The sequence below is a fragment of the Hemiscyllium ocellatum genome, chromosome 3 (genome assembly GCF_020745735.1).
Source record: "Hemiscyllium ocellatum isolate sHemOce1 chromosome 3, sHemOce1.pat.X.cur, whole genome shotgun sequence".
NCBI lineage: Eukaryota > Metazoa > Chordata > Chondrichthyes > Orectolobiformes > Hemiscylliidae > Hemiscyllium > Hemiscyllium ocellatum.
In genome coordinates this window covers 76,387,044-76,400,867 of record NC_083403.1, presented here as the reverse complement: position 1 = coordinate 76,400,867, position 13,824 = coordinate 76,387,044, and the positions used below count along the sequence as shown (strand labels likewise).

At 37.1% G+C, this 13,824-nt stretch overlaps 1 protein-coding gene across 2 annotated transcripts in view; it reads left to right on the top strand.

Moving 5' to 3' along the window:
* The window catches only part of ptprk (protein tyrosine phosphatase receptor type K), a 610,797-nt gene that overhangs the window by 509,126 nt on the left and 87,847 nt on the right, over nt 1–13,824 (top strand). The window contains exons 15-16 of one of the 2 annotated variants that reach the window (XM_060851091.1): nt 4,211–4,240; nt 8,519–8,679. In XM_060851091.1, coding sequence (XP_060707074.1) covers nt 4,211–4,240; nt 8,519–8,679 — 191 coding nt within the window. The remainder of the gene's footprint in view (nt 1–4,210; nt 4,241–8,518; nt 8,680–13,824) is intronic. The other variant, XM_060851099.1, reaches the window with a different exon arrangement.

Sequence of the window (13,824 nt, the reverse complement as noted above, 5' to 3'; positions counted from 1 at the left end):
GGAAAGACTTCTGAAAGCGGAGGGCAGGATTCAAAACATCTGTACATGGTCGGGGGGATGAGGAACAGAACTGCACACAGGTCACTGATGCTTCTGAGCTCACTAACCCCAAGTTTCAGCTTGTAACACAGCTTAAGGTACTGGCCCCAACCTCAGGAAACCCTGCCCAGCATGTTTTCTATCCCTTGCATTTAGTTAAATTTAAATTCTGCTTACCTTCTATAACTGAGATCAAATTCTATAGTGTGACTTGATCCCAAAGACTTCGAGAAGATTATTTGGATCTATGAGTTTTTGCCAATCTTGAAAATGTAAATGGGGCCTGAATTTAACACACATATCTTGTGTTTCTTAGTCACCAGATTAAAACAGATTAAAATTTTTGCTGAACCTAACCTATACTGGGTACTTGGTGTCAATTTTGTATTTTTTTCTACAATGTCTGCATATGCATGCTATAGCACAGTGATGAAGATTGTAATAGAGTGGTAAATTAGTAAACCATCTCTGTATGGCCTCTAATACATAGTCCTTCTTCCATAAATAAGGGTAGCCAGTACTCCAGATTTAGTCTGATGACTGTGCTGTATAATTGAAGCACAACTTTGATTTTTATCTTCAATTCCTTGCAATGAGTGATAGTATAGCTATTTTGCTAAGTACTTGATGTTCTGCATACTAACCTTTTGTGATTCATGCACGAGAGCACCCACACCCCTCTGCATCCCAGAGCTCTTCAATTTCTCATCATCTAGATAAAATGCTTTTTTTCTTACTGCCAAAATGGACAATTTCACATTGTTCTACATTTTACTCTATTTGCTGTATCTTTTGCCCACTCACTTAACTTACCCTGATCATTTTGTAACTTCTTTCTATCCTTCTTAAGCAGGCTTGCTAATTTTTGATAAAGGAAAGTGAGAGAAACTTGCTTGCTGCCATCTGTTTGAATCCTTGACATTCCAAGAATTTTCTGGTGTATCCCATTCATACCTGAAGATGTATCACCATTAATCCAGTTTTTCATAGTCCATGCAATCTTGTGTTTTTGTCTGCATATGTGATTAGTCTCTGTCATTAGTTACATTCCAAAGAGAGAGGCTGACATGTTAAACGTTGTCCTTGTAGAAATTGTTTAGATATGAAGTACAGACTGACATTGTCAGTACATTTAACTATAGCACTTCATAATTCATAAAATCAGATTTTTGTTTCACAAGTATATCACATAAACAGTGGAGTTTGATTAACAGGATGCTACTACAGAAGACACACTTTTATTTCTTTATTAATGTGCAGTAATGTTGTATTTGTGTAACAAAAGCCTTTGTGCTGTTGTTGCATGTGTTATGCACGTAGTAAGTTGTTAATTCATGAAAATGGTTGGCACAAACCATTGGATATTAGATTTGTCTTCCACTCTCTACTGCTATTAAAATGTTAGTTCTTGTTCTATTTTATGTGAAATAGATAGTCCCAGTCCAGTATGAGCATTGTATCGCCCCAATTTAAATTACATAATGTTGGTTGCTTTTTTTTGATAATACCTGAACTCATTGATTGGGTTGCACATTCATCAGCCATTATTCTAATTGATTGATGGAGAGGCTCAGGAGAATGAATGAGCTACCGCTGCTCAAATTTGTTCCAATGTGTTTTCCTTTCTGTAGTTTCTTTCATATTGGCTTGAAATTTGTGATGCTAGGCTTGGAAAACTAAGTAATTTCTGTCATAATCTGTTGGGACTTGACAGTAAGTTGAGGAGTCTACATGAATGCAGAATAAGTGAATCCATGCTCCTTCAGTGCTATCCTGTTAAGATTCCTCTAGTATGCAATCCCAAAGCAATCAGTGAATTGATAATACTTCACTTTGACTCTTTAAATCTTCCAAATGAAAACCCTCTCAATATTTTTGACACCTTGAATGAGGTATAATTGAATTTTCAAAATGAATTAGGAGGAGTAGGCTATTTGTTTTCTTCAGCCTTCTTCATAAATGGAGTGCTAGCTACATCATTACTGCTAAATCCTTTCAATGGTCCTGTAAATGTAATTGTATATTGGTCGACTTTTGATTTTCCATGTTATAACAAAAAACATCCATTACTTGTTAATATCAAAATATTAGTTTCTATCTTAACCAAATCGCGGTTTATCTTGTTACCTGAAAATTGAAATAAAATGGTGTGCTACTTTGAACTTCTTAGTGGGAATTGGCTAATTGGTGATGTTGTTGTTGCATGCCTGGAGATCGTTTGATTTGGTTCAAATTTAAACTGCCATAAGGAAAGGGGAACTGAATGCCGCAGAGACTGTACTGGGAAACTTTCTTCAAGTTACGAGCAAGTGTATTTGATTCACTATTAATTGAAAAAATTGAGCCCATAAATATGGGAGCTTCCTGATAGCCTCCTTTTCTTGATCAGATTCTGTGCTTTCAAAGTAAGATTGTTGTGTCACCAAACAGTTATGTAATACAAATTGCATCATTAAAATCTTCAAGTTGGTATTTGATTTTCATCATTTAAAGGCATTCACCTCATGCTGCTTACTATTGTTAATTAATGCTTAATTAAGGAAATTTTACTTATCGATATTAATTTCATTGAATATTGAACTAAAATGTTTATGTTGAAAATCAGTCAGCTTTATCATCTTTTGTCATAGAATCCTATAGTTTAGAGCATAGAAAGAAGCCATTTCACTCATTGTGGCTGTGGCATTGCTTGCTGAAATGTCTACTGAAATTCCGTGTTCTTCCTTTATTTCTGCTCCTTGGGTAGTTGTCCATTCCAGACAACTACCCAAGTCTTCTGTAAATGACTCTTTTGACTCTGTTGCCATATAAAGTTTTTCACTCTACAGTATCCTAGTTGTTTTAGAAAATATGAAAAGGTTTCTCCGTTTCCCCAATTACTTTGCTGCTTCTAGTTGTATGCTGAAGTTCATCACCTGGTTATCCAGCTAGCCATCAACGGCAACAATCATTTGCTACTTCCCCTCATAAAATATTCAAACCAATGAAAATCCAGTTAAAAATATCAAACTTTTGAATCCAAAAGGCATTTATCTGTTTATATCCTTCTTGTCACTAGACATCTGCCTTTCTATGTGGCTGTACTGGCTTACATAAATATGTTTTATTTTAAGAAAAGCCAATAAGTATGTCAAGTTGCATAAACAATAACTATTTTATACTCTATCCAACTTATGCAAGAAATTCCATTTGCAAAGTATGGCTGTCTATCTTCTCACCATATGTATCAATCCAATGCATGTTATTGATTTTTAAAAATCAATTTCTGTCAAACTCATTTTTAGAAAATATGCATACAAATCCTGATGACCAATTTGAACTTTCCCATAACAACTAGAGAATATACCAATGTGCTACAAATAGTTAAAGACTAACATAAATTCGTATTAGAAATTAGGGGGAGAAATAGCTAAGAATTTTGTTGTTCACTGTTCAAGAATTTGTTATATATTGGCAAAATCGACAGAAAAAAATGATAATTATTTTTGGTGGTATTTAAATGCATCAATACAGTTGCAAGGTTAATTAAGAAGTAAAAGATTGTTCATTTAGAAAATGTCAGTTGAGTCAAAATCGTTAGAACGTTGTTTTAGCCAGTGACTAATTTCAAGCTAATCAACTGACATCAATATTGACCTTTTGTTTGACATGATCATCTACAGGACATTGCTATAATTGATGTGGCTTAAGTGGCTTTGTTATTTTTTATATCTGGAATGCCCATTATTTCATTGACATAAATATTTCTGTGCAAAACAGCTTACTTGAATCTAAGTTATTCTGCTCAAATGTGTATTGTTTCTCTTGTATGTGGATGTATTTTTAATTTTTCTCTTGTTGAGATGGATTCATAGCAAAGACAAATTAGTAATTCTGATGCATTATATGGTGCATGTAAGAAATGTCTAATCAATTTTTTATTCACTTACTTTAATGACTGATATCTGGAACATAATTACCCACTTTCATGCTGTACCATTATTTCTATTTTATTTGCAAGCACTTAATTGCATGAAATGTAAGATTAATTTTTGCATGATTTGTTTGCAGTAAAATGCTAACCAAAGATGATCATTATCAAAAACAGCTAGCATTTGCTTTGTTGATTGTAACTGATTCCACACTTCTATTCACCAATAATTCTTTCTTCACTGTCTGATTTGCTTGCCAGGAGGAGCTACTATTCTTATTCTTATTACCTGTAAGTAGCCAATAGAAGCAAGTCTATTGTTATTTTAAACTTAATGGGGTATTTGGGTACAAATGGTAAGTTTTGACACAAATGATCCTGTTCTAAATCCAATTGGCTGTTAAGAAATATTATATACAGAAATGAGGTCCTATTTTATTAAATATGTAATTTAATTTAAAAGTGAAGACCCCAAAATATTTTTAGCAAGTTCAATAAGTATCAGTAGCTGACAAATAATTTGGATTTTTTAGAGTTGAAATTTAACTTGAAACATCAATTTTATGTTATTTCAGTCCAAAATGTCAAAATGATCCACTCATTGATCATTTAATTAGAATCAGTCTCATAACTGCTCTGTTTCAGCTGCAATCAACATTCAATGTCAATGTGTATAAAATGGCAGGGTTGCCACTTGCACCTCATTAAGAACTGTTAGCTTTACTGAATGACATTTTTATGACAACAAACTCTAATAAATACGATGACTTACTCTTGTCAGAGCACAGTGTAATGCTTAATTTTACATGGTGCGCATAAATACTTTTAAAGTAATGGAAACAATTTACAAGTCAATGACAGTGGGGAATTTCCTCATGAAATATGGTCATTCTGAGTGTCCAAACGTAGACTCAGTAGTGACCTTCCAACAGGCTAGTGTTTAAAATAGAATGGGAAAAGAGAACTAAAGATTTATTGGGGAATTATAAGATGATGCTGTCCTCAAAATCAAGAATTTTACAAGTTAGCAAAACACTGCACAAGCAAAATAAAGATGCAATAGGTTCCATCAAACAAATACTGTTCATAAATCTTTGTCAATAGCAGCCTTCCATCTCGTAGGCTGAGGGTTTGTATCCCAATGTGGCATCTCTGCTGCTGAGGAAGAAACTAGGCTAAGAAGATGCATGATTCGTTGACCTCTGTTTCCTCTGGGCTCGATTAATGACCATCTGCCCTTTTTTGTTTCTGCTCTATTCTTTAGACATACTTCCAACTAGTCAGTTTCTAGAGATCAAGGCTATCAACAACAATTAGTTGTCTTTGTAATGAAGGTAAAGTTGTCAAGTAGATTGTGACACCCATGGCCAATTCAGTATAGAGAATTCTTTAGAGAGAGGGTCATCATACATCCAGAGAATGTGATCAAATGACATCATAGCTGAGCAACAAGCATGTGCTGATGGAACTGGCACATTCTGGTACCTCTAAGTTTGTGGTATTCTTCTGATAAGAGATGTCATGGATACATCTGAGACAGCAGGGAGAGAAATGATTTGTTCTGGAAGGAAGTATCAGCTACACAAAACTTGTGATACCAAAGCTCAAGTAATATCTGCCCATTCTCACTTTTTTTCCAGACGAGGATGCCTGAGACAGAAAGTCTTAAGGTCACTCTTATATTGAAATCTCCCAGTAGGTAAAGATGTTCTGACTGAAGGTTTCAGCTGATGGCATCCAGATTCTCTATGAAGTGAACTTTGAGCTTCTATAACAGACTGAGCATGGGGACATGAGGTTAACTGCTCCTGTTTGAGTTGAGATCCAAATTGGAGTGTTCCATTATCGAAAGTAGAAATTTTGTAAAAGCCACGAGGAATCCGTTTTCCATTGTGGCCATGAGGAGGCACAGCTCAAGACTTATTGGTAGACAGGTTGTGTACTGACAGGGAGACTTAGGTACTTGGTTCTTCTTCAAAATGCTCCGAGCTGGGGACTGGACTAAGAATGAGAAGCAAAGTAGCACATCAAATCAGAAAGCATGTGAACTCTCTTCACATATGTCACATTGACCTGTATACACCTTTAATTAATTATAAAACTTAAGGTTCTTCTCAGCAAAGCATGTTTGGTTTCACAATATCATCTGCATCATGATTTTCTTTCTTTATCCCCTCTGTAGTGCTTGCACCACTGCTTTGTGTATGTTCCTCAGCTTTTCCATTTAAGAGGTTTGTTTTGTTAAATAATGAAAGCTGGCTGCTCTCATTCAATCTCAAATAGATACTAAATTGTTTTGTTTTGTCTGGGGAGAGGATGCATAGGAAGTACTTGGCTGGAAACAAAACAGTGCAATTGAAATATGCCACATGTTCTCTGGAGTCCTGCAGAGAGATTGTCAGTAGTTTGAACAGAGAATTGAATTACTGAAAATAAATTTTCATTTGAAATCTTGACATGCATAGATATCATTGTATTGTCTTTTGGTTTTTGTGTCAAAGCTTATGAATTTGGCCTCTTACCCTTGACATCTATTATTTTAGTGTATGCTAAGTGTGAAGTGCAAAAATCAATGAAAGATCTGAGGAACTGTCATTTATTTTAGTTTGAACAATGTACATTGGTGTAATCTGAGTGTCTTATTGTGAATAATGCCCTCTACAACACTTTGTAAAGTTTCCATTATCCCACACATAATGTTTGATTGCTTGAATGATAGTTTACAAAAATAGCTGATCAGTTTGTAAAGTGGTAAAGGAATGCATGATGAAGTAATACTTTTAAGCTGATAGTTACAATTGTAAAATTATTCTGTTCAAGCCGTCAGCATGGTGGCACAGTGGTTAGCACTGCTGCCTCACAGCGCCAGAGACCCGGGTTCAATTCCCGACTCAGGCGACTGACTGTGTGGAGTTTGCACATTCTCCCCGTATCTGCGTGGGTTTCCTCCGGGTGCTCCGGTTTCCTCCCACAGTCACAAAGATGTGCAGGTGAATTGGCTATGCTAAATTGCCCCTAGTGTTAGGTAAAGGGGTAAATGTAGGGGTATGGGTGGGTTGCGCTTCGGTGGGTCGGTGTGGACTTGAAGGGCCTGTTTCCATACTGTAAGTAATCTAATAATTATCCAAAATAATCTTGTGGATCCATACAAATTTTACCAATTGTATGTTAGCTTAGTAGACTCATCATCTCCAAAGGAATTAACGTATTTATAGAATCACTTTTATCATTGAGTAATCAAATCACTCACTCCATTAATTAGATCACTGATGGGCACTGTCAAACAGCAACCAGCATCAACATAAAATTTCCAACTGCCCACAAATGAAATCACAAGTAGGATTGGAAGCTGTCAAAATTACAGAAATTATATTCCACACATTTTTCGTATTAAAGTAAAATCTGATAATTTGTTGAAATAGAAACAGATTTCATTTGAAATAATTTCATGGAACTAAAATTTAGATATCTATTTATTGCATGGCAGAAATTTAAGATCTAATGATGGTCTTTGGGCGGTCTTTGCTCAATTTAACTCAAAATCAAAGATCTTTCAAACATAAACGAACAGGACAATAAGTGGCCACACCATTTCCAATTCTAATAACCAGATGTAACTAACTCCTGTCCTTCCATTTGTGCAAAGAACTTGTTGACCTAGATCCCTACCGAAGTTGAGATTGATACGTTTTTGTTTGTTGAAATTATGAAGGGATATATGATAAATGCTGAGTGTTGAGGTGCAGATCAACCATGATGTAATGAAACAGCAGTACTGCCTTGAGAGGCTAAATGGACTAATCATGCTGCTATGTAAATTAACCCTTTAGATATGCAATTTTGGAGTTGTGGTTTTGTACCATTTGCAAAAAGATTACGCTCACCAGTGCTAATATATCTACATGCTGTGAAATTTGGGAAAACAAATTACTTTGTTGATAAGTAATTCACTGTGTAAAACATCTGAGCAGTAATTGAATTCTTTTATCATGCAATTGAAAAATAAATGCAGACTAGTATTTGAACAGTTCCTTCCATTGTCAGCTATGGCTCAATGGGTAACATTTTGCTCTCTTGAGTCAAAAGGTTAAGGGTGCAAGCCCCAGTCCAGGATGTTAACTCAAAAATAGTCTAAAACTCCAGTGATGTACTGAGAGAGCGTTGCACTATTAGAGGTGCTGTCTTTCACGAGATGTTAAAGAGCTCAGGTCCACCCTCAGGTAGAGTAAATGACCCTGTCACACTATTTTCTTAAAAAAGGGAAGTGTCCTCTCGTCTTGTAGCCAATGTGTACCCCTTAATCACAGAAACAGATCAATTGAATATAATCTTATTTCTGCAAAAGATATATGCAAGTCTTTTTCTTATGACCGCAGAACATCGAAAGCACTTGGCAACTAATTAGATAGATAGTCATTGGACTTTGCTGGGTTTTTTTTAAATGTAGTTTCCTCTATAAAAGTTTCCTTATCTCACAAAGTATATCAAGTCTTTGTGTTAAACCTAAATATTTACCATACTGAAACTATGCATAAAAGCTGTTTAATTATTTGCTTTTGTGGATTGCAGTAAGCTTGCAAAGAAACGTAAGGACGCAGTAGGGAATGCTCGCCAAGAGATGACTCATATGGTGAATGCAATGGACAGGAGCTACGCTGATCAAAGCACACTTCATGCTGATGAGCCGCTGTCGATCAATTTTATGGATTCTCACAACTTCAGTCCTAGATGTAAGTATTATATGTTTCACTATTATTGTTGTAAAACACATCTTTGAAAAGCTAGATGGAGATCACATCAGGGCATTTAAACGATGAAAGGTATAGACATGTATTTTTTAAGAAGCACGAAAAACAACATTAATGTTCAGTTAGCAAAAGACTAGACCAGCACTCATGAATTCTCAAAAAAATATAGTTACGTCAACTGAAACGTGAGGCCAGTTACATTAGGTATTTTACCAATCTGGCAAATTCAGAAAACAGAGTGGAGTCAAATCAAGGGGTCAGAGAGGGTATGCACACCAGATTTCAGGCAACATGAATATTGGGAATCCTGATCTTCCCAGGACATGATTCTGATGTGTAGACCAGGACTGCGTTTTCCAGCACCAACCCAGCAATTGGCAGGATGGGACTACTTTAACATGTGATTTACCACCATGTTACGGGATTAAAGGGTTTGAGTTACGTGGAGAGGCTGGATAGGCTTGAACCTTTTTCACAGGAGCATTGGAGGCCGGGGGGTAACCTTATAGAGATTTATAAGATCATGAGGAGCATTGGTAAAGTGAATGACAAAGGTCTTTTCCCTAGGATGAGGGAGTTCAAAACTAGGGGGCATTTTTTAAGGTGAGAGGAGAAAGATTTAAAAGGAACATATAGAGGGTGGTTCGTATGTGGGATGAACTGCCAGAGGAACTGGTAGATGCAGGTACAGTTACAATATTTAAAAGGCAATTGGATAAGTACGCGAATAGGTGAAGTTTAGATGGATGTGAGCCAAATGGAGACAAGGGGAATTAGTCTAGTTTGGGAAAAGTGGTTGGTGTGAACAAGTAGGACAAAAGGTTCTGTTTCTGTGCTGTATGACTGTAAGCAGGTAAAATTAAGTTCCGATGTCTGATGCCCAATTGCTGCAACAACCAGAAAGTCAAAAGCCTGTTTTCCATGGACAGTGGGTGTCTAGGATCCCCAAATTCCCATTGAAGCTGACCAGTATATACTCCTTACTCTTCAAAGGTCCAACAACCTACCTTCCCTGAGCACATAACCCCAAGCCCCCCCCGCAGTGTACCAATTTCCAATTCAATTCACTGGTGAGCCAGTGGGAAGTGAGAACTCCAGCACAGGAAATCCCATTACTTGTACTGTGTGAAGTTAGCGACTTTCATTTCCTCGTTTGCTGACTTCTGTTGAAGCCATGAATGATGTCTAGTCTATTTCGGAGTTATTAAATGCTACACAAATACGTTGTCCCTGTTATTATGACATCTTATCTGACATAGTGAAAAAAATGGGATAAATTAGATTTACCTTTCTTCTTTTCTGGTTGAACATGAGAAAAAAAATTTGTATTCATATGCCTAGGATATCCTGAGGGCCTAAAAAGCCAATGGATTTCATTTTAAAGAGCAGTGGAAGCTGATGCATCACCTAATTTATACACAATAAGATCTTAAAAACAGCATTGAGGAGCTTTATTTGTACTTCAATGAGTGTAGCTGAAACCATCATCTTTTGCATCTAGTTGAAATGACACATCTGAAAGACAGAAATTGTGGAGTGTGTAATTTCTGGCGCCTCACTCATGTCAGGTGGTCCGTTTGGTTATATTTATTCCTTTGAGGATTTTTAGTGGTTAGGTGCAACTGAGGGGCTTGCTAGGCCATTTCAGAGGGCAGTCCGGAATCAACATTTCTGTGGGAGACCAATCAGCCTATTGGGCCATTTGACCTAGCTTGTCTGGATTGGCTATCCAAATGAGCGAGTAAAAAGTGAGGTCTGCAGATGCTGGAGATCAGAGCTGAAAATGTGTTGCTGGTTAAAGCACAGCAGGTTAGGCAGCATCCAAGGAACAGGAAATTCGATGTTTTGGGCCAGAGCCCTTCATCAGGAAGGCTCCAAATGAGCCCCATGAATTAATGCCTTCTCCTGCTTTTTTTTTTCCCACATACCTTTGCATGTTGGATGATTTAATTTAAAAATAGAAACGGTTGACTCAAAAAAACTCGAATAAATTAGTTGGACACTATTTTTTCCTGGAGCATCAGAGGCTGAGGGGTGACCTTATAAAAGTTTATAAAATCATCAAAGGCAGAGATGGGGTGAATAACCAAGGTCTTTTCCCAGGGTAGTGGAGTCCAAAACTAGAGGCCATAGGTTTAAGGTGAGAGGAGAAAGATTTGAAAGGGACCTAATGGGCAACTTTTTCGCGTACCAAGTGGTGCGTGTATGGAATGAGCTGCCAGATCAAGTGGTGGAGGCTGGTACAATTAGAATATTTAAAAGGCATCTCGATTGGCATATGGATAGGAAGGGTTTAGAGGGATATGGGCCAAATGCTGGCAAATGAAATTAGATTAATTTAGGATGTCTGATCAGCATGGATGGGTTGGACTTGAGGGTCTGTTTTTGTGCTGTACAACTATATGACTCTATGACACGAGTTCCCTTTCATGAAGCCACGTTGACTCTGCTTGATTAGATTACTATTTTCCAAATGTTCTGCTATTACTTTCTTAATATTCACCAGTACTGGAAGGATGCTGTGCTTTCGGAATGCTATCCTGGTGATCAGATATAAAATTGCAGTAAAGTACCGCAGGTAGATATTTAGAATCACGTGCAGAATTCATCCAATGTATGAGATCGTGCTCTGTGCAAACTGGCAGTCACATTCAGTATCAAAGGGACAGACCCTTTGACCCAACAAGACTGCACTGACCCACAAAGCCTTTCTAAACTTAAAAACCTATTACTTCTAGGTAATTCATATCCCTGTATTCTCTGCTTATTCATGTATCTATCAAGATGCCTCTTAAACATTTCTATTTTATCCACCTCTAGCACCACCTCTGGCAACTCATTCCAGGCACTTGACATCTCTGTGTAAAAAAAAACACATGACTCTCTCATCTCCTTTCACACACATTCCCGCCACCACAGCCACCTCTCTCTCCTCCTCCTCCTCTCTCTTTCCCCCCCCCCCCCAATGCTTGCCTTTTACCTTGAGGCTGTGTTCCACAGAAATTGAGATTTCTACCTTGGCAATACAGTCCGACTGTGTATTCTTTTTGTGCTTCTCATTCCTTCAAGGGTTAAGTGATAGTAAACCAAGTTTGGCCAGTCTCTCCTCATAGCTAATATCATACAAACCAGGCAAAAATCCTTTTAAAAAAAACATTTCTGTAGCCTCTCAAAAGCCTCCATATCCTACTGGTAGTATGGTGTACACAATATTCCAACTGTTGCCCAACTAAAGTTCTATACATCTGCAACATGACTTGTCAATTTTTGTACTGTGTGCCCTGACTAATGGAGGCAAACATGCCATATGCCGCCTTGATGATCTTATCCATTGTGCCACCACTTTCAGGGCACTGTGAAACTATATGCCTCAATCCTTCTTTAAGTTGATGCTAGCAAGGGTTCTGCCATTTGATGTATTCTTCCCTCCTGCATTAGAGCTCTCAAAACACATCACCTTGCATTAGTCTGGATTAAATTCCATCTTCTATTTCACTGCCCAAATCTCAAACCTATTTGTATTTTCTGTCAATCCACTTCAATATCCACAGCTCCCCAAATCTTTGTGTTGTCTGCAAATGTACTAATCAGGGCATCTACAGTCTGCTCCAAATCAATTGTATATTACAAACAACGGGGGCCTCAGCACTGATCCCTTGAGAACACTACTGGTCATCGACCTCCAGTCAGAACCTTTCACTGCGGCTGTCTGTTTTCTGTAACTAAGTTAGTTCTGAATTCATCTTATCGGCACACCGTGGATCTCATGTGACTTCAAATTTGTATTAGCACATTTTATGTAATAAATGTTTCACTTTAGTTAAAAGTAAATTTGTAGCTTTGTGTGAACGTACTCAGTATCTGACCACTACAGTCACCAAATTGCAAAAAATAAAATACATGGACATTCACATTCTGGATTCTGCCTTGACCAGGATTACCATCAGCTGGATCATAATACAGTCTCAGAAACTGTGTTGCATTTGACTATGTGGTTAGAACACAGGGACCTTCTCAAAGGCCTTGATTTTGCATTTCGAGTGTGAGGTGGTTGTGCACCTGGCAATAACTGGTTTGTCCTAAAGATGCTGGAGTCAGGAAAAAATGTATTGATGCACATAAAGGTTAAATGATGTTACTCACCCTGTCAATTTAATTTCTTCATACTTTTTCAAGCTAGGAGAGCAGTAACCAACTCACGACAAGTTTTTAAAAAAATCCACACACAAATGAAAGTTCTTGCAGCCCAGCTGCTATTTGTACCTAAAGCCACATTTAAAGTCCCAGTTCCATGTCAAATTGTTAATCTTAGTAAACATAGAAGTTGAGAAGCTAAACTTTCTAAAGTGCCTTTGAATTAGGAGAGCAGAATTAATGAGATGTGTGCTACTGATCCCTTCAAGCTACAAAAATGGTGTGCTTATGTAAATGTTAGGTGAGAATAGAATCAAGTTTTGTTGAGATGTCACCTGGTGTTGAATAGTCTGTCTGCCCAACGTAAAGGTACAAATAAGAAGAGTTGCGATTTGGTTGAGATTCTGCCTTCAGAATAGCCCATACCTTCAGAGAAAAGGACAGCAAATTGAGTAATGGGGAAGAAAAATTCAAGTTGAAGTACTAAAAATTGCATTTTCTTATTCCATTGTCTTTTAAATCATCTTTTCTTACTCTTTGAAATTAATTTGAATATGTTACTCCTCCGTAGTTCTTTTCCCACCTGCCTGCCAACTTTCTGTTCAATAGTAGAAAAATAAGTGTACAAATAGAGGTTGAAAGCAGAGATGTTCTATAAATGCTCTTACCCCATAGTTAAATGCAACACAGTTTCTGAGACTGTGTTATGACTCAACTGATGATAATCCTGGTCAAGGTAGAATCCAGAGTGGTATTGTCCATGTATTTTATCTTTTGCAATTTGGTTACTGTAGTGGTCAGATACTGAGTATGTTCACACAAAGCTGCAAATATACTTTTAACAGAAGATGAAACATTTATTACTCAAAAGAAACAAAAACAAAGCTATATATTTATGTGAAAATTTAGAAAGATCTTTCGAGAAACAACAAATAGAATCAACACTTCTTTTTCCTCAGCATTATCCTTTGCTGATATTCAATCTTGGTGAAG